This window comes from Parasteatoda tepidariorum, chromosome 7, assembly GCF_982258835.1.
Source record: "Parasteatoda tepidariorum strain Cologne lab strain chromosome 7, Ptep-v5.0, whole genome shotgun sequence".
Lineage (NCBI taxonomy): Eukaryota > Metazoa > Arthropoda > Arachnida > Araneae > Theridiidae > Parasteatoda > Parasteatoda tepidariorum.
In genome coordinates, this window is record NC_141761.1 from 58,500,981 (window position 1) to 58,528,348 (window position 27,368).

Below are 27,368 nucleotides of genomic sequence, written 5' to 3' on the forward strand. Positions count from 1 at the left end.
CGTAAGTTAATTGTTACTATGGTAACAATGATTCTGTAAGCATAAAATTACTTTCCAAAGTATGCATGTATCTATGATGTAATTAAAATAAATAAAATATTTATTTTTATTTAATACAAAAAAAATTATGCTAGATTTAGTATCCAATAATGAAGGAGTCCAAATAGTTATGGCTTCATCTAACGATTCAAGATTTCCACCTAGGAATATTTTGGATGGGTTTGTTTTTTTTTTTTCTTTATTGTAATCTGAAGTAGGATTTAAGCTTTAGCACATGAGATTTCCTGCTTTTTTCTAACATAATTACAGTTATGGGTTTTCATAAACCAATATTACTTTTTTTGTGTTAGTAAATCTTTATTTCTAGATTAAACTTTTGTTTCTTTGTAAAGTAAATTAATAAATCATTTAAGTTTTAAGTAGCATGAAATAGAATGTTGGGTGTAAAAATTATAAAAATCGAGTTATTATAGTAGCTCTGTATTTTTTAAAAATTACGTTCATTTTATGTAAAGTTTATCATGAGATGTGTTGCAAGAATTTCTTATAAAATTTTTAAAGATATCAGTGGTTTAAATGTTATTATTGTTATTTGAAAACCGCTGACTTTTCATCTGCCTTCTTTAAAAGTTTTATAAGAAATTCTTGCAACACATTTTAAGATAAACTTTAGATAAAATGAACATAATACCTGAAAAATTAACTGAGACTATATCAACTTGTTTTATATAACTTACGTGAATAGTTTATTTCGTACTTTTTGTGTACAACCATAGAAAATGATTTTAAATATTTTATAATCATTCTTTTTTCAATATTTTCTCATCTTTGTAAGTTTAGTACTGATGAGTAAATCTCAATTTGAGATCAAATGAATTTGTATTGCTCATATCTGGAGAGAATGGCTCGTATAAATCTGCATTTTTACTAATAGAAGTTTTTTTTTATAACCGATGTTGAACAGCCGACCCAATTTTGGGTTTACAACCACTAATGTTCAACTCCATAGCCTTGTAATTTTGAACTTAATCCAAAAGACAAAAAACTCCAGGATCAGTACCCTAAGAGGTATGATTTGTTATGGGAACATGGAGGACTCTGAGACTTGACAGATTTAATGTGCATCAGTCACCATTTCTACATGGGGAGTCTTTGGCCGTCGGGAATTGCACCCACGACCTCTTGGACATGGGCCCAGCTCCCTACCAACCAGGCTATCCCGGCCCTATACAAATTGTTTAGGTCATTTACAAAATATTGCATAGATAAACCACAATAATAAACACACAAAAATTATTAATCCATGATTGCGATTGTAAAACAGGCTTTTTAGAGATCGAGCCTATGATCTTCATGTTGTTAGCATTATTCTCTAGCCAACTGAGCTAATTCACCATGCTTACAACTGTTTGATATAAATGTAAAATAATGTCCTTTATCGAAACTTCATTCTAAGATGTAGGTCGGCTAAAATACTGATTAACCGTAAAAGAAAATTTGAAAATAATGTTGTCCTTTTGGTTTTGGTGAGAATTTACAAAAACTTCTCTTAGAGCGTAAGAAATATTGCTTTAGGAGTTACTCTAACCACTTTTGGGTAACCACTCTAACCACATCTGCTAACTCACGAGCATTTTCTTTTAAAGTTTAATTCGTGTAAAACATAGATCTAAAGTTACCCTCTATTTTTAAATGCATGTTACATGTAGTATATCAAAAACAAAAAAAATTTATAACATGCTGACTTATATTGCCCCTCAATATATTGTAGCTAAGCTAAAACCAGCTGTAAGAATTCAATATTTGTTTGATGCTAGTTATGGGGTATGAGAAGGCTAAATTAAATGAATATAGACTGCTAAAAAGATATATACCAGTAAAAATTAAAGCATAAAAAGTTTTCTTTTATGTTTCAGATATTTAATTTGCACAAAGAAATTCTAAACGCTTGATTTTATTATTGAAGTTCAGATTGCAGATTTAAATTTGAACTATTTTACTGATTGTGACAGACTTTACAGTAGTGTTTGTAAAAATTTCACCCATTCTTTTGTCGAATAAATTTGGTGGCCTTTGTTATCCCATTTTAAAAGCAACATTGAATTCTAAAATATAAAAAGAAAAATCAAAATTAAAGTATAAACAACCAATCACTAAATTATTGTTTGAGAATATGTTTAAAAATTTTTAAGGCAATCCAATTTAAAAGTACAAATTTGATGATTAAAATTAGGACAAATTGATTGTTTAAATTATCTGAAACATAAGTAAAATTTTATAAACTTATCTTAATACACACAGTTTTAAAATATGTGATTGAAATTTTACTAATATGTGTAACTGTTTGTATGCGAGTTAATATTTAAACTCAAATCAATGTTTTTAAAATCAATCTATAATTTAAAGAAGCTTTAACTGCCCCACTGGTTTAAGTAACTCCAAATGATGTTTCTGGTATTTTATCTAAATTAATAATTTTTTTTCCTTTAACTATTTTAAGTTTGCTGCTTTACTTATTATGATTATAATTTCCTTCTTTATGATTTAAATTATTTAATCCTAATAACTAGTATTTAAAGAAAAATCTGCAAAATTTAAACCTGTTCGAAAAATTCTTTATCCCAAAGATGATTTAAACTATGCTATTGGTTCCATGTTAATTTCTTTTTTTTTTAATGTAAATCTCTTGCAGTTTTTCTGTTTTCATTAAATATCCAAGTAGTACTATCAATTTGACTGACTGAATATTAAGTTGACACGAAACCATTAAAATTGAACTAATATTTAATTAACAATATTGTGTTATGCTAGTATTTGATAACTGTACCAATATAACCTAATATTTTGCTATTTTAACTTTATTAATGGCCAGTGATAATCATATGATAGCTTTGGGTTCAGTTCTCAAAACTTCAGTTCTAAGAGTTGAAAATGTATTTGTAATGCAAAACAGCTTTTAAAACATGCTTTAATTAATTTATTTTTTAAATTTTGATAAAATCTTGTAATAAAAAGTTCATTAGGATATTTTTTTTTTTTTCAAGATTTATTCATTACTTACAGGAAATCGGACACATTTTGGGCAACAACAGGTCTTTATCCTCAATGCTTTGTAATAGGTCTGTCAGAGCCTGCTGATGTAAAAAGTATTTCTATAAGCTCATATAATGGTAAAATGATGTTTATTTAACAGTATTTGTGTTGTTTTATTTCTTTTTTGATACAATTAGGATAGTTTTATTTATTTTTACATAGTGAAAGATCTTAGAATTGAAAAATCAATCAAGGAAGATCCTATTGAATTTGAAGAAGTTTTAGAAACTGGTAGGTTCAAAATATAACATGATTCATTTTTGTTTGATTTTTTTACAAAATAAACTTTAATTGTGATATAGTTATTTTATAACTTTGTAATTATATGCATTTTTAAAAAAATGTCTTAGAGATCTTTGCACATAGAGAAATATGCTTTTATGAAAGTTGGTTAATTAAATGTGATTTGTTGCTTATAGAATATTTTTAAAAAAACTTAAAATTTATTTAAGTTTAGTCCTTTAATATTCTTTAAATCCTGGTGTCTTATGTACCTGTAACCCACTAAATTACCAAAGGTCAGTTTTTCAAAAGAAAAATTTCTTTCTTTTTTACAGTTAAAAAAAATAGGTTGTTTAAGTAAAAAATATTGATCAAATGTCAATTTTTTTTTTTTTTAATTCCTAAATTAAGCAAAATTTTATAAGATATAGTATGTTTTATAAGACATAGTTTTGCTCAACTAGTAACATTTATTCTTTATCATTTAGCTTTACTTAAAAGAAGTTATAATTAAAACTGAAAAGAATGACTATAATTTTTTGCTATCGTCTAATTTTTAGTGTTTGACTTCATATTATTAAATTGAATTAATTAAATTATGTGTTTAATTAAATTAATGTGAATTAATTAAATTTCCACTTACAGTTATTGTGTATTAATTTTAGATCCAATTTAAATTTATATATTTTGGGAAGTAAAATTATACTAATGACGAAAAAGAAAAATGGAATTTATTACAGTTTGGGGAAATGATGTTATTGCATCAGTTGATGAAAATATTGAAACATGAATGAATGTTGATTCAAAAAAGGATTAAAGCTTATCAAGTGTTATTTTTCCTAATCTAATAAAGAGATAATTTCCTATCAAAAACTGATTCTTCTTTGCTAAATTCGGTAACAATACCCCTTCAATAAATATTCTTTCAATGCGCACCATCCTCAGTATCAATTTATTACTGAATTTTAGACATGGTTGTATGTAAGATAACCTTAAAAACAGTTGAAGTTTTAAAAGTTATTAAAAAATTTATGAAAAAATTTTATGTAAATAAAAATTTCAGAATCCAATAATAATTTTAACACATTACAACAGAATGTTTACTTAAAAAATAGGCGTCAAGAATATTTAGTGCAATATATTTTTATAAAATATAGGTTACAATTTATAAATATGTCTTTTACATACTATACTTCTTTTTAATTGTTGATTTTTTCAGTTTTTTAAATTATTACATTAGCAGATAGTCTTACAGAAATATTTTGTTTTAGACCAAAAATTTTTAATTTTATGTTCTTATTCTTATCACTGAAATCAAAATGTAATTTTTCAAATTTTTTTGTATAATTTTTTCAAGTTTTGTAAAAATGAGTAATATTTTATTTTTCTTTTGACAAAAATACTAGCGATTTTTTTTCCCTCAGCAAAAGGACCTGGCTAATAGTAATTTCAAGTTCTGTTTAAAACCTCTAACATTTTCAAATATTGAAGCGTTGTTTTAAAATTTACCTATCTTTTTTTTTTTTTTTTTTCTTTTCAATACTCAATGATGATTATCAAAGCTAGGGAGAACCTGGAATGGCCTAGAAATTTGAATTGAAAGAGTGAGATTTTGCTTTCTTGAAAAGTAATTTAATCCCTTCAGTAGATTTGAGTAATAATGTTTCCATCTATAAGTGCTGAAAGAAATTTATTATCAAATACTAAATAATAAGTTGTATTAACTAAATTTTAAAAACTGATTGAAAATTATTCATCATGTATCAGTGATATGTGCAAGATTTTGCATTCAGGTAACCCTTAATTTTTTGTCAAAATATACATATTTGATAATTTAAAATAATGAATTACAAAAACTATTAATGAGGATTTAACTTATAAGAAACAATATTTTTTTAGTGTATATTATTGTTAATGAAAAAAAATCATCAGATATTGGCAATTTTAGAAAATGCATATTAAAAAGATCCTGATTGCGAATATGTCATTTGTCTGTTAGTGAGTCTAAATTCACACTGCCATGTATTTAAAAGCATATTTCTTCATACATTGTTTAAATTTTTAATTCATTATTTTTACATAAAAATTTTTGTATTTATAATTTTAGTATTTGAGTCCAGTGAAGGAGCACCTCAGCAGAAAGCACTCTCCACATCGTTGTGTGAAGCAAGATTTTTGAAATTCATCATTAAATCTGGATATGATCATTTTTGTGCAGTTTACAAAGTTTCAATGAATGGGACTGTGCTCTCATAAAACATCTTGTGAAGTTTTTTTAAAAAAAATGTACATATATATAAAGCTATTGTTTGTGTAAATTTTATTTATTTTAAATATTATAAAGTAAATTATGAGTGTTATTTTTCAAATGTTCTTAATTGTTTATTTCTGCTTCTGTTTCACTGAGATAGGATAACAGGTCAATCTTTAAAATTTTTCATTATTTGTTACAAAGGATTACTACATAAAAAAAAATTTATTCTTCAACAGCAGAATTAACTACAACTAAAATCCTCAATCATTTTTACTGCAAATATTAAAAATGCTTAATTACAGAATTAAATATTATTCAAAATAAAAAGAAATAATTAAATGCTAAAAAGTAAATAATTACTAATATAAACAAAATATTAGAGTATTTTAATTGTTGTTTAATCATTCAATTAAATGTATTTAGAAAACCAAGTATTTAAACAATTATATAGTAGGCTTATAATTGAAACATATAAAAGCAAGAGTTTCTAATCTAAAATGTTATATCTTTGGATTAGTAAAACTCATTTAGTCATATTTTTACTAAATACAAATTTATGATTGTTTTCATATTTCCATAACATTGAAAACAAATAGCTTCAAACATCTTGAAACTATAATCATTGATTGGTATGTTTCGCTTGTAATGTATATTTGTCCCCTATTTTTATTTCTTATTTTTTAAAGTGTTTTTTTACTTAATTTTTCTTTAAAAATTAAATAATAAAAAATATTTATTTTCACAACATATCGAATGCTAATAAATAGTTTGATTAAGATAAGATACACGTTAATTTAGTATCATAGATAAATAAAATTCCGCGTATAAATGATATTTTGTATACTTCACTGTGATAGTGCAAAAATTGTTTAATAAATGAAATTTATTTTTAAATTATGATTCTAGCTAAATACTCTTATGTTAAGTAGATAAAAAAAAAATTCTCAATTCGTACAAGTAATATTTAATGAGAACACTACAGTGTTCTTGGATGCAACCTCACAATTAGCATCTCCTAGTTTAAAATATGGATCCTCATTTTCTAACTATGTCAACATTTTGAAATTCTTACCCTAGAGAATTAATTGCTTACATTTTTTTACACATGTATTTTGTAAAACTGAGAATTCATTGATAGCAATACAAAAGTATATCAGTTTCTCTTAATTTTCATGTCATAATTTAAGAGATAATTGAACCAATATGTTTGACTTTACTTCACTACTTCATAAGATTTTCCTTGTATGTTATAGGTTTAAATAGTAATGACATAGATTAAAAATTAATATCCCACTGAAGTTATACCCAATTAAATATTGTAAAATTGCTAAAATATTATGAAGAAAATAAAAAAATTTAAAAAAGTTTTTTTAAATATTTGTTGCAGCAAGTTTTCTAATGCTGCATGTCTAATAATCTTAAAAAAATCAAAATCTTTTTTTTTTCTTCATTTCAAAGTAATGTGAGCATTGGCATTATATTTATATTAGCTTTTTATGAAAGTAAAATTAATGTAAAAATGATGAATCAGTCTGTATATGATTAAAATAATATTCTATTTCAACACATCCGCTGACATTTTATAATGTTAACTGAATTTCAATAAAAAGAATAAGTTTTATAATCATGTAAATTCTAACTGAATTAGCAGTATTATACAAATAATACATAAAATTATACTTAAAAATAATAATTTCAGGGAAAAAATAAATAAAATGAAACATCTTATTAATTTAAGTTTTAAATTATTTCAACACTAGCTCTATATGTATGGTTTTAAGACTTAAAAATTTTTTTTTAATGAATCGCTTAAAAGTAAAGATTTGAAAAATGATTCCATATTATGAATGGACCTAATAGTATTTTATATAATTAAGCATTGTGCTTTGATTGCCTTTGAACTTAACATCATTATTTTAATGACCATAAACAAATTTTATGTAAAGATCACAAGAGTTTGTACATGCAAATAATTTTAAAAAAAACTTCAAACCAAACATAAAAAGATATTTATTTTTATTCTAAACCAGAATATAAAAACATTTTATTATTATAACAAAACTTAATCTGCCACTTCATCTTCATACATTGATGCAATACCTCTTTGACCTTCTTCAATATTTGTACTTAATGTTTCTCCCAATTTTTGTTCCAAGCCTTGCCAACTGCGTTGAAGCAAAAACTCACCTAAAAATATTTCCTTGTTTTAAGCAGAACTGATAAATTTTGTCAGACAAGCACACATTAATAATATTTGTAACTTAACATCGTTCAAGCTGTAAGTTAGAATAAAAATTTCTACATGTACAGTTGACTTTATTTCATGCAGTTTCACGCTGTATCTCTTTAAAAATTCATTGTACAAAATTTATAGGTTCATTAAAATCATTTATAGAAAAAAAATTGCTCTTAACAAAGACTTTAATTTTTATTTTAAAAATCTTAAATGCAACTAGCACTTTTTTACTAATTATAAAATAATTTTCCTATAACTTAATTTGACTTTCAGCCAGGGTTGGTACGATTTAAGTCACTAGATTTTAATCATGATTAAAGTGGTGAATTGAAGTGGTCACTTGATTTTTTTTTTTTAAATATTAAGTCAAAAATATTTTTTACAAAATATAAATAAATATACTCATTATCGTGTGATTTTTTTTTCTTAAAAAAAAAGTCTGATTTCATTGATAATTAAGGTTTTTACAAAAATAATAATAATGAGTGATGGATTGTGTGTAAATTATTTCAATCGAAACAAAAAACTATGGCAGAAATTGGATAAGAGTGTTACAAAACTTTTAAATTATTAATTTCAAATAACTATGAAATAATTTGCAAGTCATAAACATGTATTTAATTTATAGCCATTTATTTTTAAATTTAATGAAATACAAGTTCTTTTAAAACTTATTAAATATGTAGTTAGTATTTATTAACAATAAAGGAAAGCTCATTCATCCCGAAGTAACTTAAAATATTTTTTTTTCCTCTTTAATGTTTTTTTTATCCAAATTAATTTATTCTTCATTGGACATCTAATTGACAAATTTCAGCCTCCCTGTCTTCAAAATTCAATGTTGAGCTTGAACAAAAATAACTATTATTTTGTTTATTCAATGATTAGTTTATGATAAATAAATAAGAATTTTAACTATTAGCAAGAAATATTAACTATTTTTGCTATTATATTGTTTTGAAATATTATTAAGTATTATTAAAACATTTTTCAGATAATTTTGTTGATAAGTGTAAAAAAAATCTGAATTAAATTTAAAAAAAATCTTTTTTTATTATTACCAACACCTATTTTCAGCACCTATTATAGAGCTCAATTTTCTTTAAATGATTTAAACAAAATTATCATAATTGTTAGAATTTGTGCAAAATAAATCTTTCTCTATAACTACTATTAAAGTGATCAAGTTAACTATGATAAAAATAGTAAAAGAGATAGCACAAGAGTTCACTATTACGAAAATATTTCTACGAAGAGTAAAACAGCTTTTCTTGTAGCAGTATATTGCTTAGTTTTCATTTTAAATAACTGAAACTTCTAAAATAAGTATAATTGATGAAATGAATAATACTCAAAAACTGAAGCAGAGAGATATACTTTTCAATGAAAAAACTGTATTAGCTATAAAAATTAATGTAAAGTGAACGTATCTTCAGTCTTCAAAATAGATGTCCATTATCAAAACAAACAAACATGTTAAAAATGAAACATATTTAAAAAAAGTACCTCAACTCAATTAGTTCTTCACCCCTTATTCCACCTGGAAATGTGATGATGCATGCTTTGCTCTTTCAGCTATGATTGCCCCCTCAGCAATTACAATTTTTTTGTTTTTTACCTTTATTATTTTTACCTTTTTTTATTAACTTTGCTTTTTTTTCTCAAACCTGATTTTATCATTCACATGTTTGTTGACAATAGGCATCTGTTTTGTAACATGAAGACTTCATCATGTTACAACTTTTTTCACCTTGGTTTTTTGATGATAATGAAGTTTTTCCATCAAAAAGTATTCATGATTTTGACTTTCTTTAGGAGATAAAGGTTAGTTTTAATATGTTTTTGCATATAGTTGAATATTTATTACAATTGGAACAAATAGATAAGATGCTTCAATCACTGTTCTACAATCTGTGAGTGGTTCCTCATTCATCCCATCAAATTTTTATTATTTTTAGATTTTTAAATTAAGCCTTGTCATGAAAATCATGCAGAAATGAAATGCCACATGAGAGTGGCATACCTGCAACTAAAACTCCTGAAAATATTGACTTCCTTTAAGAGACTCAAGTTCAGTTTAAATCTTTTTTCATACAGTTGTATATTGTATAGATAGGTGTCAAATAATGTGTATTTGTTTTAACAAAAACTGGAAAAAAAAGGTGATCTTGATTTTTACATTAAAAGGATTTTTTAAAAAAAAGAGAAACATGTTTTATTTAATCATCAATTTATCTAATATTATTAATTTTGAAAATGTAATAGGTTGAAATAAAAGTTTTTTTGATAACCCTTTATGAAAATTTTAAATTTTCTCCAAAATGGCAGATTTTAATAAAAAAAGTAGAATAAGAATGAACAATTTTCTAGTATATTTAAATTCTTCTATTTAATGTTACTAATGCTAAAAATTTAACATTTTATAATATTTCAGTTATTTTAGTATCATACAATTAAACTGAAACTTAATGTCTTTAATTCTCATTTTGAAATAATGGCAACTATGTTTTTATTCAATTAACTTTTAAAAAACTTAAAAATATTTTATCTTTTTGATTGATGTATACCTGCTCCTTTAGAATGTATTGAAGATATTTCCATTTTATCTCTGGAAGCAACAGCAGTTTCTGAAGATTCAGAAATTCCAGTGTTTGTAGATAATTCTGTATGACGTAACTTGCCAGTTACTAGAGACACATCAGTATTTTCATAACTCTTACAAAGAGGAACATAATGAGCTGCACCTGTAGCATAAGAATTTACTTCATGATTACTGAATAAAACACAAAATAAATAAAAATATCTAACAAAAACTATTTGAAATATAATAAAATAACTGAATGAGAAGTTCATATAAAAGCAACAATTTTAAAATTCCCGTAAGAATTGTACATTATTTTAATATTTCTAAAGCAAAATTAGAAAATTTTTAAAACATTTTTTCATAAAATGAACACTTTAGGCAATTTAAAAAAATCATATTAATAATGGTAAAAAGTATTGTATATTTTGAAGTATTTCTCAAAATATGGTAAACATTACAAAGTTTATTTTTAAAATGAATAAGAATTTTCAGAAACAAGCATGAAATAAAGTAATTCTTAGAATATTATAAAATAAGCATAATAAATTCCATACTTATTTAAAAAAATAATAACGGAACATGGAGTGCATTTTCGAAGAAAAAAAAATTGGCAAACTATTTTTTTATATATCCATTTCTTATATTTAGTTGACCTGAGGATGGTGGCAACAATTAATTTTTCCCCATACTAAAATTAGGTTTTTAACAATTTTAGATTTTTTATAATAAGAAATTGAAAGGTATAAGATTTTTTTTGCAAATTTGAAATGAAGCTTATTCTAAGTAGAACAAAATAAGAAAAAAATTAATACTTAGATAGTTCGAAAAGTTTTCAAGTTACATTAATACATATATTAATTTATCATGCATATATATACTGGTTTATTTTTTTATACCTTAAAAAAAATGTGAGATAAGAGAAAAAAAAATTTCTCCTCCCTTACAGTTTATTACTTCACTAATTAAATAAAAGAAAATATTCTAATATATAGCCAAATTCGTGAAGTTTAGTTCTTGAAAATAAATTTTTAAAGCTCCATGCTGAAATGCATTTGTTGATTTCAAATATGTTTGACAGACACTAAAACATCATAATGTACACTTTAAGTATTTTTATGTGGCTAAAAGTTGGTGCAAATTTTTTTTTTTAGTCACTCTTTACTCAGTGAACAATTTTATAAAAAAATTATGGAAAACAAATAAAAAATTCTTGACAAAAAAAAATAAAATCGAAATATTGAAATTTATTATGGAAAAAATTAATTTACAATTCCTTTATTTTATAGCATTAATAGCTGAAAATATTCATTTTGGAAGGTTGAATCTCTCAAGAACTAAGAATGATAGAAATTTTCATTTGAATACCTTGCCCAACAATTTACTAAAATCAATCAATCTGAGTTTGTGGTATTTTTCTACTTTAATTTTTGTCAACCGCTGATCACATTTATTATTATTATTTCACTGTGTACATTTATATCCTTAATACTATCATGTTTAAATTATTATTTTACTCTAACTAATTGACAACAAAGAAAAAGGATACAGATTGTTTTTATAATAGCAATCTTTTATAAACTTGCCACATTCAATTTTAAACAAACAAAAAAATATTTTTAATTAAGTTTACATGAGGTGAAAATATCAACATTTCAACTCCAAAATCAGCCAATCTGAACTAAAACAATAAAAAGAATTTTCTGAAATTTTGTAATTTTATCCATATGTACCATACTTAATTTAAAAATTATCTCAAAAACTAAAAATCTTTCAAATAAAAAGCTCATTATGTATACCAAAATAAGACAACTATCATTAAAATTTTTAAAATACTAATAGAAGGGACATAACCTAAAAGTCATGATTAAAACAAATCTTTAAAAAATAAAAGTTATGCTGATAAAAAATTATATTTATGCAATTTTTTTTTTTAATATTTTTCCACATATACATATTGAGGTCTAAAATGAAAATTTTAAATATTCAAAGTGAATGTGTAGTAAATCTTATTACCTGGCAATATTTCACTAAAATCAGTGATGTAATCTCCAGTCCATTCACGAGCTTGATTTAAAGCAATTTCTAACTCATATGGTGTTACAATCGGCTGGTAGAAGTCTCTGCTTTCAACTAACGAAGATTCAATGCAGGCCACATAAACAAATACATCAATTTCAGGAAAATTAGCTAATTTTGCACTATTCAGCTTACCAACAACTAATGTATATGATTTCTTCCCAGCATTTTTTATCAGTTCTTTAATGTGATTGATTGTAGACAGATAATTTGAAACTCCTAAAGTTCCAACAAGAATACCAATAATTTTTGCATCTTTTGCTTTCTCAATGTAATAATAACGTCTCTTAAGGTGTCTGTTGACATCTAAACTTTCAACTTTGCCAATTTTTTGGATCGGATTATATGAATAAAATGTACAGTTTGGAAACGATAGCATTAAATTTGTCAATGTCACAGAACGACTGCCAACATAAAATATGCTATAATTATCAATTGTATGAGAATCAGGAATTAAGATGTGTCTGTGATTTTTTGCTATCAAATTTGAAAAAGCTTTATCTTGGTTAATTAATTTTACATCTTCACCAGGTATTTCCAATTGAGATGTTACAACATTATCATAATTCTTTAAATGTTCAACAAAAGTACCTGAAAAACAAAAGTATACTAAAAACATGAATGAAAAAAAAATTAAAGTTAGTGCATATCATAATTAAACAAATATATTTTTTAATATATTAAGACCAATTCGAAAATTACTAACATATTCATGAAAACCAACACTATCTACGCATGTAGATATAAAACTTTATTAAGTTATATTACAAGTGATTTATATACTTGTAATATACAAGTTGTTGTATATTACAAGTGAAAAAAAAATATTCTGGATGTTTCCAAATGATTGTTAATTTTAGAAACCAAATAGCTTCAGGCATTTTCTAAAATTACCACAATGAATGACATAACTAAAAGAGATTCAAAATCAGGTCACAGCCGTTTCCTTCCCATTCCTTTGTTAACTACTAAACATTTATTACACATTAAAATGAATATCTAAAATTTGATGCAAACTAGAACACAATATATGAAATATTCCCCAATAGGAGATTTAAAAGATTTTCATAATCAAAAAAAAATTAAATACAAAAACTATATAACTAAAAAGCATAAATTTAAATAGGCTGTAATACATTCTGTTTGTGATGGACATTAGACAATAACATATTCGAATATACATTTTTTTATTATTATGCTTATCATATTCCCCAAATTTGAATTGCAAAATGATGGTCTATTGGTTAACTTATGATAAAAAAACTATAACTTATTCTGAAATAACAACATAAAGTTTTTTAAAAGTATTTACAAGCAATAATTATTTATAACCCCCTCTAAATGTTAATCTTGGATATTATTTTGCTTTCAATTACCATTTAAAAGTAAAGGCTGAGAAGTAAAAATAAGGTTCCTTTACTAGATTCTTAAAAAAACAGGATATTAACTTATCATACAATATTTTGTAAGAAGAATATTTGGCTACTCTTTTACAATTATTAAATGGAAAATAATAAGTTATGTTTACTTTTAACACAATGAATACAAAAAAAAAACTTTTAAAGCAACATTATTTTTTTGCACTGTTGATGAAAAATCTCTTAGGTAAAAAATATTTAACCAGTTCTTAATCAACTTTCAAATTTTAAACAAGAATTTTGTATTGTGTCTACCACTAAAATTATTAAATACCAATTCACTACTACATAAGACATGTTAACTCGTTTCTATCTTGGGTTATCTTTTGATAGATGAAGGTTGACATTGCTGAAAGCTCTTTCCCCACAAATTTAGAAAACAAGTATGAAGAAGTTGCAATGATAACAGAGCAAAGTAATTGGTTTAAATTGAATCCTAATAGAATTAAATATATGGAACCAATTCCGTAATAAAAAAAAAACATTTGGATCTTTTTATTGATTAATTTTTAAATTTCATTAAACAATCTGTTTAAAAAATGAGAGCAAAGAAAGCATGGATGTTGATAAGCGAAATAAGCATGATTTTTATACTTATTATTTAATAAAACCCTTGAAAAACAAAGTGATTTTTATCTCATAGTTACATTATAATATTATGGTAGAACCTCTATCAATCGTTTCTCACAGAACCACTCATTGAGAACAATAGATACAAGAAAATGACGAAAGCGGGTCAAAATTAATGGCTTATAAAAAAAGTAATGGCCTTTTTTAAAATTGCAAACAGAATAAAATATTTCAATTGAAAAATTATAAATTTACTGCATAAATATTTATGATGAACAAATACATTTAATTATTTTAAATATTTGAAAATTTTAGTTTTTAACATCCTCTTTTTCTTCTCAAATAAAATAATTTCTGATGTTTGTAACAGATTGCTGGTCTTTTTCTATAAGTTCATGTAAATACAAAAAAAATCCTCATGGTTTAGTAAGCTCTGTAGTCTATTGTAAAAGTTAGCATTGATTGGGGTTCTGTTGCGCTGTCTTCATTGGTAACATTTTTAACTTCTACCAAAATCATACCATAAATTTAGCAATTAATAACTGATACATAAATGTCAAACACAATGATTAAGGTATTTCCCCAAAAACTTTTACATGCTCTCATTTTCTTCTTCATCACTTACGTTTTAGCAGAAGTAGGTATATTTTCCCCCTCAAAATTAAAGGTATGTCAGTAAAATTTCTGAAAGACAAAAGGAAGAATGTACCAGTCTAAACAGGTATAATAAATGATCTAGACTGAAATTATAAACATTATAAGAATAGCATTTGTGACAGGATCATTAAAAGTAAATGATACATACGGAAAAATGTAAGATACAGAAAAGATAAATCAAGGTTCAACTGACTAATAAAAAATTATAGCAATTATGATAAATAATGAAAAAATTAATCTTACTAATAGCATGAGAATATGTGACTTCATATAAGATGACAACAGGAGTTTTTTCATCAGGGAATAGACTTTGAAATGAATCAACTGTATCATTAATGTCAATATGATGTTTTCCAAATATATATAAAACAGGAAGTCGCTTTGTTGGGCTGAGGCAAGCATGCCCAAAGTGAATAATTGCATCAGCCGAAACATGCTCCGCAGCAACTTCATCAACGCAACAACTAATGAAAATAAAAACAAATTCAGATGCACACAATTTTATTTAACTGATATTGATTTATTTTTTAAATAATTAAAATTACAAAATTCGCTAGAATTAAGTCAAATGACTAAATTGTTCATGACCAAAATTGTCTCATGAAACACATTTAATCATAACAATTATAAATGAAATACAGACATGCATTAATATCATTGATTGATTAAGAAGATTTCCATAGGAACTTATTTGTAAGTTTTAGAAAGTATGATAACTAATTCCACTAGTATTAAAATGTATTCAACAATGAGGACTATATATTTAAATAGTTAAAAACTAAAAGAATTTTAATATTTGGTCACTTATTCCTGTTTTAACATTATTTTTAAAAATCGAAAATGCTGTTTTCAGATATAAGTTAAGAAAGGAGCTCCAAATGTAAAAATTTTGTAAATTCAATGATTTATATAAATATATTTATAATACCTTCCAGTCAATTACTGTTATTTAAAAAAAATTCATATGAGCATAAGGCACTTAAACAGTAGCTTTTTTAATTCTTACTTTTTATTTATTAATATGTTTTTAGTCAATTCTGATATTACTAGACACCTATATTTCTCTAAAGTTATTTTTATTTTATATTTTCCTTCAGATCAATGCTCAACCAAACATATCAGGAATTAAAATTATCATATATAATGAATGCTACATATATACATAATGATCAAATTTTATGGTGCATCTGAACTTTCATGTCAGAAAACCAGCACTTAATATGCAAAAGGCTGGCTATTCCTACTGCAACTTTACAATTCATCATCTAATCAGAAGCTAACACTTATGGTAACTAAAATAAACTATCTTTTTTGAGTGTAACTAATTTATTTACATAACATGGAATAGAAAGCAATGAAAATCCTCTGAATTTAGATCAAGCACAATGAACATTATCAAGTTTCAGTTATAACTAAACGTCAGTCTTTTTATTCATAGATTTCTAAGGATTTTTAAAACAGTCAAATGACATGTTATTAATGAAACAGAAAAATGCCATAAAGTAAAATTTCATTATATTCTAGCTTGAGAAAAGTAATATTTATCAGGTTATTTCACTTATTAATCTGTTTAGTGATGATCCTAAAATTCTGATGTGATGATTCTTTAAAATGTCATGATGAAAGTGATGATTCTTTAAAATGTCATAAAATAAAATTTCATTTTATTTTAGCTTCTGAAAAGTGATATTTAACTACATTTAACTTATTAAACTGATTAATGAATGATCCACTTCCAGTGGATCCCTTCTCACGTTGGGGTCCTGGGCAATGATATCGCCGGCACTCTGGCTAAGGAGGGGACAGAAGAAACTTTGATGAGTCCAAATTCACTCACCTTCATGGAACTGGCATCGAAAAAGAAAAAAGAAGACAATGTTTCCTGGTTCGTACCCCCCAAACATCACTGGTACCAGAGCACCCGTCTGGAAGGTGCAATCAACATTCCGTGCAACCGCAAGGATCAGGCGGCGCTTATCTGGCTTAACAGCGGCCCCCTTAAGCCTCTTTCTTTTGCGGTTAGTGTTAAAATCTTCCCAAACCGCCCCAGGTGCCACAACATGCAGGCTTCTTCCCAACACATCCTGGACTGTCTTGGACTGGACAAGAGGGACATTCTAGAAAACCCACTTTCGGTGGCCGACTTCCTCCGGGTTACGAATTTCATGGACATTGTTTAGCCCTGCTAATTTTGGGGATTAGGAAGAAGAAGAAAGAATGATCCTTCACAGCTAACTTCTTTTAAAATGTCATAAAGTAAAATTTCATTTTACTCTAGCTTGCGAAAAGTGATCTTTAATACTAAATATAATAACAATACAATAAAACATACAATGATACTTTTGATCGGTTATGGTATGTTTAGTGTTAACTATATCATATTTATTAAACTGATTAATGATGATCCTTCACTTTTAACATTTATAAAGTAAAACTTTACGAAGTAAAATTTCAATATATTTTAGCTTGTGAAAAGTAATATTTAACTTATTTGCTACTTTCAGTAGCTTACTAGTTCCAGTAGTTTCAGTATTTACTAAAAGTAATATTCGACTATATTAACTTTATTTACTTATTAACGCTACTTTCTTTAAAATGCCATTAAGTAAAATTTCATTTTATTCTAGCTTACAAAAAGTGATATTTAATTATATTTAACTTATTAATGATGATCTTTCACTGCTAATTTCCTTAAAGATATCAATATTATCTATATAAAACGTTTTTGAAATAATGAAGATGGAATAAAAAGAAAAGTTACAGAATTTGTTGAAAAAAATAAATCATTCAAATATTAAACAAAAATCAGGAACATAAAATGTAATAAATAATACCAACTTTGAGAACATTACCTTCCATATGAGGTATCCCCTAAAATAAATATCTCTTTATTCGTCAAATCTTCTAACTTCAACGCAACAGATGCAGCATCACCGAGCAGACTGTCCGGAAACTGTAAGGCCACCTGTAATTTATAACAATTTTAGGATGTATAATATTTTTTAAAATTTTCACAAATTGCTTGTAACAAAGTTAGAACATTTCTTCAACTAAGGAAGTAACTATGGAACAACAGAAAAAATAATGGTTAAGATAGCCTTAAAAGTAGCACAACCTTTAGCATAGCAGCCAGATGCAGTCCTCCAATAATCAATATGCCTTCTAGCCAAAACATGATACGCAAACTCATAAATGATATGCAAACAATTAAATTTTAACTTAATTTTATAGACAAACTTTTTATTTCAGTCATTACATGTAAATAAACAATCTACAAAATAGCACCTTATTTTTACTTTGAAAATATTTTGTCATAGTTGCAAATGTGTCTAATTTTCTGCAATCAGACTTTTAAACCTATCAAACACAGCATCATTAAAACATGGCATCATAAATTCAATCTCAATAATCAGGCACTTAACTTGAGAGAACGTGCAGGGGCCATTTTATGGCCCTGCATAATTTATAATTTCTTATTCATAGAAAACTAGACAATTGTTTCTCCATTTCTTATTAGTAGCTAAGTTTTTCTTCCTTGTCTGCCTTTTTTGAATAAGTTATTTTATATCCCAATAGAGGTTGTATCAGTTATGGGGTTATAGAATGGCCCCACACATCTTTCTGTTTCGTCCAGAAATAAATTTATTTCTGTTGCGGATGAGTTTAGTGCATTGTTTTTTATTCCCAATTAAAGTGATTTCTACTTGTTTGCAAATTTCATGAAAGTTTTTCCCCAAAAAGTACAAAACTACTTTGTTATCTAGCAAAAATCCACTAACTGTGCATAAAATCTGTAACCTAACTGTGTATTAAAAATCAAAGACCTAGCTATTTCACTTATTAGAGATCAACACCGGCAAACATGTGGTTAATCAGAGTTTGAATCATGAACAACAAGTTCAAATATTAAAAAATTGCTGGCTTGAATCATCAAATTAAAATAAAAAACTTCTTCAAAATGAAGTTTCGCTAGAGGAATTACGAACTACTGGAACTAATACTTTTTGCACAACTGTGTGTAATAACTATCTCCAAGAAAATTAAATATAAAGAAAAGCTGTTATATACCTTCATACTTGAATTAAATTAAAAATATCAAAGCATAATTATTTATATATTAATTATCAAAGAAGTATATACAATTATACTTTATTTAATTCTATAGAAAAAAGAACGGTAAAAAGCTTTGAAAGTTAAGAAATAGTAAGCAGAAGTTCAAGACTCAAAAATTTTATATTTCCGATTAAAAAACTGTATATTTTATAAGCAATATATTAATAAATTAAATCTGGGGTCATTCTATGACCCCATTCATTCATGTCATTCCATGACATCTTAAAATTCGTTCAGGAAGCACACATCCTCCCGAATTTTAAAAAAAGCCATAGATAATATACATTATGAATGTATTTTAATGATTTAATTGAACTTATTAAATGAGAAACAAACATTGCCTATATTAGTTAATAGTATGAATTACAAAATTCTGTTCCTTTAAATTAGTCTAAAACTTAGTATTAGCTATACACTGAGTTTGATTCAGTTACAAAAACTTGATACTTTAAGTATCGGATGCATATTAATAGTTACTTAGATCATAAATAAAACTGGGAGTGAAATAATATAAAGTAAAATTTATATTGCTTCTATTAGAACTAAAAGTCTGTGTTGAATTTTTTTGGATTATCTTTAATTTTAATTAGTTTATATTACAAATTTAAAAATTTTGGTTATAAAATAAAACGAAATTCGATTTAAATCAACTACAAATATTTCGCTAGAAAATTAACCTACTTAACATGCATTCATTATCATTAGTTTCAATGAAATCGTATAAATATAATAAATCCATGGATGAAACAGTCACAATTTTATATAAAATGAACTGAATGTTTTTACTAAAGCAAATATTTTAAGGTTATCTATTTCCTGATGATTTAATTAGCTGACAAAAGACTAAAACTTCTTAAGCTCATGGGAAAACATTTTAAGAATCAAATTGAAATGAATTATTCCACTTCTTGTGGATGATTAACTGTGGTTGCAACACTATGAATTTTCATGCTTGTGCATTTAAGCATTGTTTCTACCCTCTTACTATGGCATAGCTAAATGCCCAAAATTCTTATAAGTCATTAATATAAGCTGCAGTGATTAAGAAAGTGAAAAAAAAATCTATAAAAAAAATAATTAAGCTAGTAATCAATATTAAATGAGTTTTTTAAAAAAAAAGTAAAAATATCTTTAAAGTTTATCTGTTAAATCTCTGATTCAGGAGTTAATATTTGTTATTATCTCTATTTTGTTTGAAAGAATATATGTATTTTGATTTTTTGGATATTTCAATTTTTTTCTGATCAGGAGTCTGTCCAGACATTTTGCAAAAAGTCCTGTTTTTGTAACATTGTGAAAAGACAATTCATAATTTGTGAATATAAAATAAGCGTTAAGTCACATTCTTTCAACCAGGGTCCTGCTTTTGTGAATTTGTAATAATAGGGTCCTGTTATTTGGTAATTAGCCTATACTGCTCAACACAGAATATTCATTTTGGACGAATAATAGAAACAAAATCACTCCCATTTTTAATAATTTCAATTGACAAATTTTAAATAACACAACCTAGTAATGTATCACTTTTAATGTGTAACGCATTAAGAAAACTTAAACAATTCTTAACTTTATAATATTTTATTTAAAAAATTGACAGAAATTACTTTTTATTTGCATAAAATCTATTAATTAATTTTATAAATAAAAATAAATTGATCAATTATTTATATGCAAAAAAATTATGATTTAATATTAATAAGAATGTTTGTAAAAGTAAAAATATTTTCTTAAAATACTACATATGGAATTTACACTGGAAATTTGGAAAACTTAGTTTGTCTCAAATCGTCTTTCTTCCCCCTCCCCCGGGAAAGGTTTATTCGATTAACAAAACAATAACGAAGATAAACAAATTTGTGAAGGGTTCAATTAAAAAATAATTTTTTTTGGAAGGGTCCGTTTTAATGAAAAGATATTCCGGGAAGAGTCCCTTAACGGACCCAAATTTCTTCTTAACAGATCCCTGCTAATCTCCATAAATTATTGAAGTTTAATTGTAGTTACCAATTATATGAACCTATCAACAATTCCATACTAACTATAATATTAATAAATTAATTAAACAAAATGCCATAACTTTTCAAACTAAGAATTTTAAAAACAATACATTATTTACCTTTGAAAAACCTTTGTTTTTAATCCAATTTGCGCATTTTTCGATTTCATGCATATCATCTAAGGGAACTGACTCAGGTCTTTGTTCATTTGATGAACATTCTATCACACGACCAATTGGTGCCGAATCTTCACTGCTAAATGCAACAGACATGGCTAAAAGAAAAAACAAATAAGTTTTCTTATTATAAAATTAATTTGAGAGAAGTTGTTTCCAATGTATATCACACTTCATGCAATTTTATTGTATTATTGTTTCTAATACTGAGCATTCCCAATTATATGGGCTAATGACCAGATAATTAGGTAATCAGTTTGAATCCACTAACATAAAGAAATACTTGTTAATTGTTAATCATATAAACCTAAGTACAGATAGCATTAATGGTGAGAAAAAACAGGAAGACTTCCACCTTACTATTACGGAGTTATTTTCACATTAAAGCTTAAAAATAATAGTTTATACCATCAATGAGTTTATGAGTTTTATTTATTTTTTGCCAGTTTATTAGTTTCAAGAGTATAAATTTGCTAACTTTCTCAATATTTAAAATGAAATTAAATAAAAATATCACAAAAGAATAATCCAACGTTTAAATAAATAAATAGCCAAAAAAAATAACTACAATTTTTAGAAGATATGGGAAAAATTTAGAACCAATCAATAAATTAAATGAAGGAGTTATTCAGCAACTTGTTAATTTTCTTTTCTCATTGATTCAATTTCTTTTAAATAAATTAATAGTTTACGACTGTTTAAATTTATAAAACTTGGAAATATCTAATAAATATGGTAATATTGAGTGAAAACTTAAACTGACTGAAAAATAACTAAATTATTCACACTGTCTTTCCTTCTGAAACGCAACACCAGTTAAAGAATTATTGTTAACACTCCATCAATCATTCATATTAAATCAAAATTAAAAATATTTATTAATATTATATCCAAATTATAAATAGTACTCTTAGTGCTATTTAGTACTAGTAACTTTACATTGAAATAATAAAAATATATATTAACAATCAAGCTACTTGAGTTTAATTCAAATAACTAACAAATATATTATCAAAGAATTATTTAATTGTAATAATTTCCATTTTGTTTTATTAAAGTGTGAATGTTTTGATACAATTACTGAGCAAATTCAAGGCAATATATCAATGGTATATGTCGAAAAACTTCTTTCCAATGTCCAATAAAGTGTATGTTTTTTAGACCTTTAAATTGCTTTAAACATGTTTAATACAATTTCAACACAATATAGTTAGTCTTTACATTTTTCTTCTTGTTAAAAATTTTTTTAAATATATTGACACTGAATTATTGTTCTCAATCAAATGTTCCTTCTAAATAAACAAATAAAATTATTGTGTACATGTTTTATTCTGAATATAATTTATTTTAGTGTTATAAGAAAATAATTCATTTGTAACTAATATTTGGTATTAACTTACAATCAAAACATTTTTTTTTACCCATTTTTTTAAAAATAATATTAAGATGGATCATCTATTAGCAATTAATTTTGAATATATTTTTAAAGCTTAGTGCTTGGATAAGAGAAGGAAATATTTGACCTTTGATACAAAAGTTTTATTGTTAATTAACGCTTTATTTGGTAACTAATAATGTAACATACACAGTGTTTTCATCATAGAAAAAAATGGGTGAGAATTTCTCACCCTTTCTCAAAAACAGGGTGAGATTTCAAAAAGTTAAGTGAGATTTCTAAAAACTAAAAAAACACAAAAACTCTTGAAAAAAAAATCATTTCTTTAATTATAATACATTTTTAACGTCTTCTATTTTTTAAATCATTGAATATTTTTGGTGCATCATCATAGAAGATTTTGCCTATACAATAATTTGTCCATCTTACATTAGCACATAAAAAATTTGAACGTCTTACATGAAGAAACCTTACCTACAGTGAACATGTGGTTGCAAAGAAATGTGTTCTGAAAGGGGTTCCGTGGTTGTGTTCTGTTGTCCGAAATGGTTCTGAACAATACTGGTAAATAGGGAAGCTATATAATGGGCGGATGTTGAAAATAATGAAAGATCCAAGAAGAAAAGTGAAACGGATTTTATTCTAAATGGCGTTATTCGAACCTTTTTCCAAAATGTGAGAAATTCGCGAATTTTGAAATTTATTTATAGAATGCGCGAATTTTGAAATTTATTTATAGAATGCGCGAATTTTGAAATTTTTTTATAGAATGCGCGAATTTCTCGCAGTAATAATTTTTTAATGCGAGAAAAGAAAAAATTATGCGAGATTCTCGCGTTCTCACGCTGTACTGAAAACGCTGATACAACAAATCATCAGAAATATATTATTAAATAATGTCATTGTTACAATTTAATAACTCTAATGTTCTTTGATCTCAATAACTACGAAATTATAATGTTAATAGAAACTGAAAACTTCATAAGAAACAACAAATGTTAAAAAATATACTAATGTTAAAAACAATAAATATTAAAAACAACAAATGTTAAAAATTAATTTAGAATAATATCCAATACTTATGAAAAAAACTGAATTGAACGATATTTTCAATTAAACATTTCAAATTACTGGTAAAAATAACTATCACATGAAATAAAATGTGTGACATATAATCGATAGTATTTCACTTAAATACTTAATTTTTAACAAATTATTATAGATTTAACTGCGTAAAAACTGTTTTGCTTTTTTTTTAGATCTTTTTGTTAATATTTCTCTACCTGATCACTGAGTGGTAATTTACAGACCGATGAGAATATTTTTTTCCGGGACTGAATTTTATTACTACTTTTATGATTTAAAACTTTGCCAAATTTGTTTAAGACATTATGCTTATTCTTTTCACAACACTTCATCCCCTTTAAAACATATGTCAAAATTTGAAATTGTCTAGTAAGCCATAACACCATTAATTTATTGTAGAATCCAAATCATAGCCAATAAAATTATTTTGCAAAAATAAAAATCACAATTTTTGTTTTATATCCATATGGATGGTTGACTGAAAGTAAATAATAACAAGCTTCTTAAAACCGAAAGAAATTTAGAAAACGTCTGGTGTATCCTGCCACTTATGAAGAGTTTTCTGTGATTTATAAATTTAAACAGGTAATGAGGGGAAAATTACAATTAATTACAATTTAATTGCAAATATCACATCTCAAATTTTATGCGTCAAATATTTTAAAATAATACCTATCTATAACTTGAGAAGCTTGAATTCTCATCATCTTTCTTTTAGTGTTAGATAAATATTTTTAATGTTGAGTAATAGAAAAATAACTAAAAACACTAAATTGAATGCTTTGTAATTCTTTTGAAAGTAATAACTTTGCTTATACTTGAATGCCAGAAACATTCATTAGCATTTAATACTAACACTGAAAAACTAGTGAAAAAGTCATAATTAAAGAATAATAAGCAAAAACCCTTAATATATTCACACCTTTCTCATAAGCCATTTCTCGAAGCTTTGTCAAATTTGAGAGATCTAGCTTATTTTCATCAAACTTGCTAGCCCAATGTAAAACAAAATCAAATGACTGTAAGAGTTCACTGTAATCAATACCAGAAAATTTATCAGGCGGAGACTGTATGACATCCCCTTCTACAGAATGAGCATCCTCACAAGACACATCAACATTTGACAAATTTAGAGTCCAATCTTCAGGAGATTTAGGATCTTCATAGAGCTCATCACATTTATTTCCAATTACTTTAAAATCAAGACCATGGCGGGACTTAAAATTGTTCAACCAGCCATTACTTGCTTTAAAATCAGATGATCCTCCCATTGACTTATTCATTTCCAATGCCTTCTCACAAATTGCTGGTCCAGACAAAGTCTGCCCATTATACTGAGTTTCTAAATACCAATTATAAACAGCTTCATCTAAACTTTTATTGTACGCTTGCTTCATTGTTTTTCTGCGATCCATAACTTCCATACTTTCAAAACAAGAGACAAATTTAAGTATGCTAGCTTGTTTTGCTTTGATATCACCAACACTCGATGTCCCAATATTATATTCTCTAGCCAAATGACTTACAGATGCCCCTTCGTTTAGTTTTTTAATGATATCAATTTTTTGTTTCAAACTGAGTACAACTCGCTTACGCTTCTGCGGTTGAGCTTGCATTGCAAAAGATTCAAAGGAATTTTCTGGACTTTCAACGACATCTGTTTTAATATAATTATTGTTGCAATTTAAGTTAAAATTCTGATTTGTTGCGTTGACATCGAGTCCATGGCGTGATCGAAAATTCTTCAGCCATCCTTCACTAGCTTTAAAATCTGGTGAACCATAAATAGTGCTGTTTAGTTCGAATGCTTTTTGACAAATATCTCTCCCAGACACAAATTCTCCTTTTTTTTGCATTTCAATATACCACTCATACACTTTATCATCTAACTCTTTGTTTATAGAATTTCTCATAGTTTTTCTTCTTTTCATCGCATCCTCACTCTCAAACGAAGAGACATACTTTAAAATTGAATCTTTTTTTGACTGTATATCTTTAAGACTTGAAATACCAATATTGTATTCTTGGGCAATAGCTTTTGCCTTGCCTCCATTATCTAATTTATTTAAGATTTCAATTTTTTGTTGTAAGCTCAGGACGACACGTTTTCTTTTAACTCGTGGAGCACAGGGAATTTCATTACTAGTGGATGGTTTTGAATTAGAATCAAAGCTATTGCTTAATCCATCGTTAAAACTTATTTCGGCATATGAATAAGAATTAAAAATATTATTTTCTGCAGGTGAGCTATTTTCCATTTTTTTTGTAGTACTTGGTGAATATATATGCAATTAATGTCGAAGTTTTTGATAATTTTTCCAAAATTTGAGAAAGTAGCAAATTACTAAAATATTTACTCTCTATGAAACAAAAGAATACGCGTATGAAAACCTTTTCTGCAAATCAATAAGTAATTTAAGGCCATTACCAAGTCAGATATCTACAACGTCTTACATCTTTTAGACTATTAACTTTATCTTGAAGTGCAATAACATGAACACTAAGTTTATTTCAAATTATACATAGACTTTCAACGATTAAAAAATATAAACATAGAAAAATATGATAAAAATGTTAAATGAGGAGAACACTGATATGGAAAGGTATTAAATATTTCCTTGTCATCTTGAATTCGCTTTACCGAAAAAAAGATATTAAACAACCATTTCCTTCTTGATTACTTAAAAATAGTGTTATTAAAAATATAAAACATAGAAACTTCGGGAAATAAAGCAGTATTTAAGAAATTTGTAATATATTTACTTTACGGTGAGATTAATCAATACCTAAGCCTCAAATTCTAGACAAATGATAAATTAATACTTTCGGATTTTGAAACTAAACAAAACAGACCAAAAAACATGTTGTTTGTTATAATCATTTCGTAATATAATGCATAATAAATATTTGCTTCCAGCTTTCATGTAAACATATGAGGCTTATTCGCCTTAACGAAAACGGCACTTTTCCTTCACCAACCAGGATCATTCATTCATCTCACAGGATACCCAACGAAGGAGAATCGCATTTAGCATGCAAACGCATTTGTGAATTGCATGCAGCAAGGATGATCCATAAGGCAGGCTGCGCAATGATTAGAAAGATAGACATACGAGTTTCCATAATGGGTGAGTTTCCTGAGTTTCAATTTGAATATATTCAAGTCCTGCAGTGGACTGATCGTTAAGACACGGTTCCCAGCAGATCACCAAAGTCAAGCATCACTGGCTACGGTCAGTGTGCGGGAGGGTGACCACTTGGATCAGCCTGTAGGGACCAAGGGTGTGCGGTATGGGTCCTCGTTAAACTGTTCTACCGTAAAGTGCTCGATTTCGCGTGCAGGTCGTCGGGCTACCGAAGTGGGGGTGGCATCCCCTCTGCAGAGGATCAAAATTGTGATGGCATGTCTTCGGATCATCCTCAGGGATGTTTCCCAGACCGTCGCCAATAGCCCATTGTGCAGCTCTAGTGCGACGTAAATGAACAACAA

The 27,368-nt window shown here is 26.2% G+C and overlaps 2 protein-coding genes across 2 annotated transcripts; one reads left to right on the top strand and one right to left on the bottom strand.

The window, feature by feature from the left end:
- Positions 1-8: 8 nt before the first annotated feature.
- Positions 9-5,684, top strand: LOC107453790 (intraflagellar transport protein 25 homolog). Its single transcript, XM_016070739.5, has 4 exons — positions 9-219; positions 3,064-3,170; positions 3,256-3,324; positions 5,423-5,684. The coding sequence occupies exons 1-4, from the start codon at positions 128-130 to the stop codon at positions 5,569-5,571; spliced, it is 417 nt and encodes a 138-aa protein (XP_015926225.1). The 5' UTR covers positions 9-127; the 3' UTR covers positions 5,572-5,684.
- A 1,878-nt stretch (positions 5,685-7,562) lies between these two features.
- Dph2 (Diphthamide biosynthesis 2) lies at positions 7,563-26,751 on the bottom strand. Its single transcript, XM_016070766.5, has 7 exons — positions 24,801-26,751; positions 21,340-21,494; positions 17,963-18,075; positions 15,354-15,574; positions 12,403-13,056; positions 10,373-10,549; positions 7,563-7,756 (listed from the first exon to the last, which is right to left on the bottom strand). The coding sequence occupies exons 1-7, from the start codon at positions 26,134-26,136 to the stop codon at positions 7,632-7,634; spliced, it is 2,781 nt and encodes a 926-aa protein (XP_015926252.2). The 5' UTR covers positions 26,137-26,751; the 3' UTR covers positions 7,563-7,631.
- Positions 26,752-27,368: the final 617 nt, after the last annotated feature.

Excerpts from the sequence above, each read along its gene's own strand:
- Dph2 (XM_016070766.5), bottom strand. The coding sequence starts at position 26,136 with ATGGAAAATAGCTCACCTGCAGAAAATAATATTTTTAATTCTTATTCA. Across the intron at positions 18,076-21,339 it reads AAAACAAAGGTTTTTCAAAG|GTGGCCTTACAGTTTCCGGA; the intron begins GTAAATAATGTA and ends TATAAATTACAG. Across the intron at positions 13,057-15,353 it reads CACATATTCTCATGCTATTA|GTACTTTTGTTGAACATTTA; the intron begins GTAAGATTAATT and ends TTTGTTTTTCAG.
- LOC107453790 (XM_016070739.5), top strand. The coding sequence starts at position 128 with ATGCTAGATTTAGTATCCAATAATGAAGGAGTCCAAATAGTTATGGCT. Across the intron at positions 220-3,063 it reads CCTAGGAATATTTTGGATGG|GAAATCGGACACATTTTGGG; the intron begins GTTTGTTTTTTT and ends CATTACTTACAG. Across the intron at positions 3,171-3,255 it reads TTCTATAAGCTCATATAATG|TGAAAGATCTTAGAATTGAA; the intron begins GTAAAATGATGT and ends ATTTTTACATAG.